A 7,277-nucleotide genomic window follows, 5' to 3' on the forward strand; every position below is an offset into this window, starting at 1 on the left:
GTATTAGTGGTGGATATAGAGGAGAGCCCCCCCAGGTCTGGGCCCATAGTGAAATTTCAAATTCAATCAAAACATTTTGCTTAATTTACTTTATGTATAATGTAATAATAAATATGTATTTATAAATTAAAATCCCTCTATTTGTATTATTTATGTCATAATTAAAACAACCCAACAACCTAAAAAATGTTGCAGTTGTATATGCAACCATGCTGGTGGTAAATTGTTCCACAGTGAAAATAATTCCTATACATGCCACTGCTGTGTATTACTACCAAGTAAAATGTATTGTATAAACATTTTATTTCAATTTATGTTACATTATACTCTGTATAATCAAGTATCTCATTTTCTCATGTTCCTTCGTTAGGTTCTGTCACTGATACACCATATCAGAATTAAACGTAATTTTAAAAATTATTTAGTTAATGTAATTTAGACTGGAAAAATTATGTTTTCAAGAAATAAATTTAGTTTTAAGGATTACATTTTTTATATATAAAATATATGTCTGAGATAGTCGACACAAATATCTAGACAAGGCTGGGCATTAACATGTTATTAAGTTAAAGTTAAGTTAATTTAACTTTTTAACTTAATAAGTTATTATTTTTTTGATTATTAACTTTAGGAGTTTTTGAATTAACTTTTAATTAACTTGAGTTAATTTTGATTTATACAAGTTAAGTTAATTTCAATAAAATTGTGTGAACTATTATATGTATACAAATTGCTGGAACACATTTTATAAGTTATAAGTGTGCTAACAAAATGTGTACTGTTACCTTTTGGAACATATACAATAATAATAGTTCTTTGGTCTAATAACATGAACAATTTTTGGTAACAATATTTTTAATTTTACCTATATTAAAACAAGATACTTTTTTTTTAATTAACTTAACTTGAGTTAAAAAGTTAATATTAAATTTCGGTTAACTCTTAATTTAGTTCAATTGATAGAAAATTTTAATTAACTTTTAACTATAAACTTAATTTAGATTTTAATTTAACTTGACTTAACTGAGTTAAAAAATATTAAATTGTCCAGCCTTATATCTAGATGATTAAAAATTATTGATAGGTTAATAATTAACTTAAATATATGTTATAAAATATATCAATACAATTACAATATTATAGTACTAGATAATTCATAATACAACCAAGAAAAAAAATATTTGATGGAATAGAGATAAAATGTACAACATTAATATGGCCACATGGGAAATAGTTAATAACGCTTTTATATATCATATCATTAATTATAACTCAGAATATAAAATTGAAAGGTCCAGAGAAAATGTATACAAACAAACAAAATGACTAGTTGAATACTAACAATATTATGTATTAAACGTATCATCAGAATACAATAAAGTGAGTAGAAATATAAAAATACAAATATTACAAAGAAATAAATTATCAAATTTTTAAAGGATTACCCAATGAAATATTTTGGGAAATCAAGTTTAAAAAACCAGTAGATAAAATTACGCATAATCTAAAAAAAAGTTCAAATTAAATACTATGAGTATAGATAAAGAAAATCCAAATCCAAGACAATAAAATTAAAAATATTTGACAATTTTTCACCACATTTAAAGAAAATTTTTGTATGATAAAATATAATAGTGAGCTGGCTCCTAATTTTGATATCCAACTATCCAAATCAAAAAGTTATGAGTATTATAATTTCATAAACTTAAAATTTATACTTATTACTCAATATGACTGAGTTAATATAGATAAGCGTTTAAATAGTACATGTTGTAAATTTATCGACTAGAATACAAGACAATTCTTATGTATTAAATCTATGATTAGCTCACACATCGAACCCATCCCATAAACTCTGGTCACATTGTTTAAATGGAGATTCTAATTAAGAAATCGTACTGAGATCAGTTTATAGATCCATGAAAAATACTTTGTTGGTGGAACGTAATAAATTTAAAACCATTGAACGAGTCGATAAAACCAAAAACAATATAACCATTTATAACTTCATAGATTATGACAAACAGTACAACGGCGTAGTAGGGTAATTTGATAGTAGGTACTTGAGAAAATTTTGTTACCGTCACTTTTAAAATGTAATGACTTATTTTATTAAAAATGTATAAACAATAAAATTTATTGACGATTTAATAAAATAATATCGTTATCACCACGATATGATAAAATACCTTCATCATCGTTTACAGGTATAAGGTATTCGGTATCGTGTATTATCAAGCCCGTGTAGCATAACAACGTACTCTCATTGGACGCGGCGGCGGTGCGAGTGGGCGGTCAACAGTCTTTATCACAGAGTCTCCGCCGATACGATAATGTTGTTCGGTAAGACTATTTATTATTATTATTATTATTGCATAACACTATAATATTCATTATTAATTATTATTCAATAATACCGAGTGTAGTGGTTCTCCTTAGTCTTGTATGCTGTAATACTGTAGACGCTGACGCAACGTTTTACTCCGTTCCGCAGTCAAATCGCGTTGTGATTTAATCTCGTCACATAGCTGTCTAGCAGTGCGGCGTGCCTTCCATACTCGCGATCCCGTCGAACGATTACTAGTAATATAAAAAATAATATCAATAGCGTTTTAGTGATCAGACTCACGGAAAACCTCAAATTTACTGGCGCACTCGCCCGTTTCCAATCTTCTACTTGGCGGTAGTGTCAATAGCCTTCCACGCTCGGCTATCCGTCCCGTGCTCTACGTTACCATCATGACTGCTTTCAGTACCGCGTTCGCGGTCGCCGTCTGCAGTTTCGCGTTATTCGGTTTGACTTTCGTGTCTTCTGACAGCGGTGGCAATCCGTCTAAGAGTGTTCACCTCGGTAGCGGTAAAGGACCGATCGAAGGTCAACAGACGCTCAAGTTCCTGTATTGGTGAGTATGGAAAAAAATTCGCTGTTTATTTTAGCCTTGAATTTTGTTTTTTATTATAAATATTATTTTTTTATCTGGTTAAACTATAAACTTGAATGAAGTGCCCTCGTCTTTTGCATTTTTTCCTCCTATTATATGTTTAACAACTACTATTGTGAGCGTTGTCGTTCCCACTCACACTTATAATGATTTATTGATGTAGCATGTTTATTAGTTATGCCAATCTTGAGATGTTGATTGAGAGTAAGTTTGAAAGATATAGAATAAAAATATGTAAAAATACATTTATTTCCCTTGAATTGCATACTTATCTAAGTACATTTGCAAAGTTGGTATTTAGGTACTTTATTTTAAGTAATTATTTTCCAGACTTATCCGATATATGATCAATAAAAAAAATAACATGTGGTTTGTCGCCATACAATGAAACAGTAATACACCTATGTTTCTATGTTTCTCTCTTACACTATTATGTATAATATGTATCAATGTACTGTTTAATTTTAACAATTCTGTTAACTAATATATTGAAATACTTTAAATTCCACCTATCTAACATTTATTTTTTTAGTATTAAATAATATAATTTAGTAGGTACTTATCTTATGATTTTTACATTAAATGAATTGCAAACAGACAGTTTTTAAAACATTCAACACAGCTATTTTTTTAAGTATGTGTCACTATTCTACTGCAGTATAAGATAAATAGTATAGTTTTATCTGTGTGTGCACGTACAAGTCACCAGTGCAGTATCCCACGCTTGAACGATATAGATTATAATATGTTAATTTGTATGTACATTTATCAATCCTATCAATAGGATGGACTTATTGATATGATAAAACTTCTGAAAACTTTTGAATTTTTAAATTTCTCAAATTATCAAAATCTATAGGAGTTGGGGGAACAACTTTTGGTAAAATGGCCTTGATCGATCTCTATTAAACATAATAAACGATTCATATCAATTTTTAAAAGAATAATCGTATGACTAGATCCATAGGTATGTTCAACAAAAGATTGGTAATATTTTGGTCGAAATAACTGACCATTTGCAATCCTCTTACTTAAATTCAACACATTTTTAGTATTTTGTAGTAATCTATTATTTTTTTTTTAGTTATTCTTGCGGATATCAAAAAGCATTTGATCAATATTCAAGTATTCTAAGTGAAAAATACCCTCATCTTAATATTGAAGGAGCAAATTATGACCCTTCTATGGCACATTTACTAGCAGCCAAAATTTTGGTATATAGATATTTATAATAATATTATTATAGAACAAAAATAATTTTGAAAAAAATATAATTTTATTCTAGAGCCTAGCAAAAATGGTGATTATAATTGCCATAGGATCTGGAATCAACTTATTTGAATATATTGGCAAACAGCAACCAAACTGGTGGATCTGGTGTACATCAAACAAAATCTATGCTTGTCTTGTGGTATTTTTTGGTTCAAATATGTTTGAAGGGATGCTTATTTCAACTGGTGCATTTGAGTTGTATTTTAATGGTAAGCTTGAAAAAATTTATCCAACAGGACTATTAAATACTAATAATTTATTAATTTACAGATATTCCTGTTTGGTCAAAATTAGAAACTGGAAGAATTCCTCAACCTGCTGAATTATTACAAATTATTGATAACTATTTATTGTTTGAAAACCCGTATCCTGCCTAAGTATTTGAAAACATTTATTTTCACAAAAAATAATTTCTTCTTTAATCAAGTAATGTTTTTTTTATAATAAGCCAATGATATTTGTCGTTTTGTTTTATTAAATGCTTTAGTGATTATATCGTTAGTAAACAATAAAACATAATCATATTTTCCTTTCGCTCTTAATGAATCAATCAAGGATGGCAAACCAAGTTTCAATACCTGTTTATAAACACTAACAATATAATTTACTCTTTTGGTTTCTATCAGTAAAAATAAAATATGAATACATTATTGGTTCATATACGTTTCAAATTACTACATTTTAAACTCAAGTAACGTTAACATAAATAAATGTACATATTTTTAAAGTATATTTTAAATTATACTGAATAATACAAATGTTATTTGGAATTATTGTTATCAATAATTTTTTATCGGTCTATAAATAAAATCTTGAATTTTAATTTGTTATACAAACCATACTTGTTCAGACATTTTTCATAATCGATTATGTTGCCAAATTCCTCATTCATCTGTTTAAACATTTTCTGTAAAATACAAATTATAATTGATAGTCTTTGGTGATTAGTTCACCATCCCTGTAATGTAATAGATTATTGATAGCTTTAATATAATTATACATTCCATTACATAATTTAAGTGGACGGTTTTGTACCTTTTGAACTGATAAAATACATATTAACAAAACGTATCATAATATGTAAATGTTACATTTTCTCATTTTATTTTATTATTAGAATGAACAAATATGAACTGCTACACATGGTTATTATTGTTTTAAAATTTAGTGGTTATGAGTAACATGTTTAATTTGAGTTATTTGTTTCCTAACTTCCATTTTTCAACCTTAAACCGCCAATGCCTTGTTAATTAAAAATGATTTCAATGATGACTTAACTGTTAAAATCCGAATTTTAAAGTAAACATAATCTTATTTTTCTTTCAGAACATATTAAAATTGTGTTTTTAATGAATGAGTGCAATTAAATATTAAATTAAATTCATTTTTATATTTTATAATATACAACAAAACATTAAACTGTATTAAAATCAGCTTTTAAAAACTTAACTGGGTTTGAATTAAGTCAATCAAGATAAAACATAATTTAATTTAAATTATAAAATATTTAACATAATGTAAACAATTTGTTTATTTTAATGGAGTAAAATTCTGTCAACATTGTATTATCAGTCTTGTATTTTAAAAGAGAAAAACTATTGATATCAAACCCAAAAACGTATGTTTTGATAAACTATTAAAATGTATTAACTATATCTAATAGTGTTAATTCCTATTACATAAGGAATTACATATTGAAACAGTAAAACTATATTTTAAATCTATTTGAACAAATCATGAGAAGACCGAAAAATTAACACTACTGGTCAACGTTTACTGTTTGTTAATTTGTTTGCCATTTAGTAACAAACAATCTTTGTTTTTGTTACATGTTGTAATTTATTTAATCTCAATATTCTTAAAATAATTTTTAAGATTTATTTTTAGTTTTCATGTGCAAATAATTGAATAAATATAAAAAAAAAACCAAAGAATTACTTGTGTATTTTTTTTATTAATTTACACTTTAATCACAACTGATAAAAATTGGTTATCATAATTATATATTTATTTTACTAAAAAAAAAAAACCAGTGATTTTGTACTTCAGATTTAGAATTCTATGCTACGGTAATGTCAGAGTTTTAATATTTTTGCATAAGGAATACTTTATAAGTGTTTTATTGTGCTTGTCAGTAGTTTTAAAATTAAAAAAATAAATCGAAGCTTTGGCATAAAGTAAATGTGTTAGATATGTCTTTGTATTTAACTTAAAATGTAGCCTATGAATTATGTATACTAATACTTTTGAAGATGTTTCCTACTACCTATGTAATATTTTATATTTTAGTCTAGTATAATGAATGCTATACAACATTCTCAACACTTATTAATACATCATTTGACCTTTGTTTAAAACTCATAAAGTGAGAAAGTTATTTAGTTATCTCAATGTAGAATTTATGTTTATGGAATACAAGTTTACTAGGTAGTTAGTATACTTGCATTTTGCTGTACAGCCAGCCAATATACTATGATATCTTGCTATATTAATAAATATTAAAAACACTTAAAGGTATGTTCAAGATAAGCCTATTCATTTAGATTAGCAGTGGAAACTAGAAACAATACATAAATATAACAAATAATTAATAGTTTCCTATACCAACATTGGCAAACTACTGAATATACAATTCACATTTATTGTGTAGGTTGACTGAGCAAAAACTGAAATTTAAACGGTCAAAAAGAATGGTGACAAATTACCAATGGAGGTGTCCTAGTACGACTTGAAACTAATAACAAAGCCATTAAATTATTATTAATATACGTCAAAAACTCAAACGACTACCAAAGGATCCGACCGATATTATGTAATACACTCATAATATGCTATAATATATTCAGTGTTGGGTAAGTTACTTTTTAAAAGTTACGTTACAAGTTACAAAATTAAAAAGGTAACTAGATTACTTGTTAGTTACTTAAGAACAAAAGTAATGCGTTACATTACTTTTTTTTACTCAAAAGTAACTAGTTACAATAACGTTACTCTTATAGTAAACTTTTATAAGTTTCATATAAAAAGTCTTTTTTAAATCAATCATGTTTTATATTTATTTTA

At 26.4% G+C, this 7,277-nt stretch overlaps 1 protein-coding gene across 1 annotated transcript; it reads left to right on the plus strand.

Annotated features, from left to right (window-relative positions):
- The first annotated feature begins 2,347 nt into the window (after positions 1 to 2,347).
- Positions 2,348 to 6,148, plus strand: LOC132924175 (thioredoxin reductase-like selenoprotein T homolog CG3887). Its single transcript, XM_060988315.1, has 4 exons — positions 2,348 to 2,903; positions 4,027 to 4,156; positions 4,228 to 4,423; positions 4,485 to 6,148. Exons 1-4 carry the CDS (start codon positions 2,740 to 2,742, stop codon positions 4,589 to 4,591), a joined length of 597 nt encoding a protein of 198 aa, XP_060844298.1. The 5' UTR covers positions 2,348 to 2,739; the 3' UTR covers positions 4,592 to 6,148.
- The last annotated feature ends 1,129 nt before the right edge of the window (positions 6,149 to 7,277 follow it).

Source organism: Rhopalosiphum padi, chromosome 3 (genome assembly GCF_020882245.1).
Source record: "Rhopalosiphum padi isolate XX-2018 chromosome 3, ASM2088224v1, whole genome shotgun sequence".
NCBI lineage: Eukaryota > Metazoa > Arthropoda > Insecta > Hemiptera > Aphididae > Rhopalosiphum > Rhopalosiphum padi.

Coding starts and splice junctions, on each gene's coding strand:
- LOC132924175 (XM_060988315.1), top strand. CDS start 2,740: ATGACTGCTTTCAGTACCGCGTTCGCGGTCGCCGTCTGCAGTTTCGCG. Junction 2,904..4,026: donor ACGCTCAAGTTCCTGTATTG/GTGAGTATGGAA, acceptor TTTTTTTTTTAG/TTATTCTTGCGGATATCAAA. Junction 4,157..4,227: donor TACTAGCAGCCAAAATTTTG/GTATATAGATAT, acceptor ATTTTATTCTAG/AGCCTAGCAAAAATGGTGAT.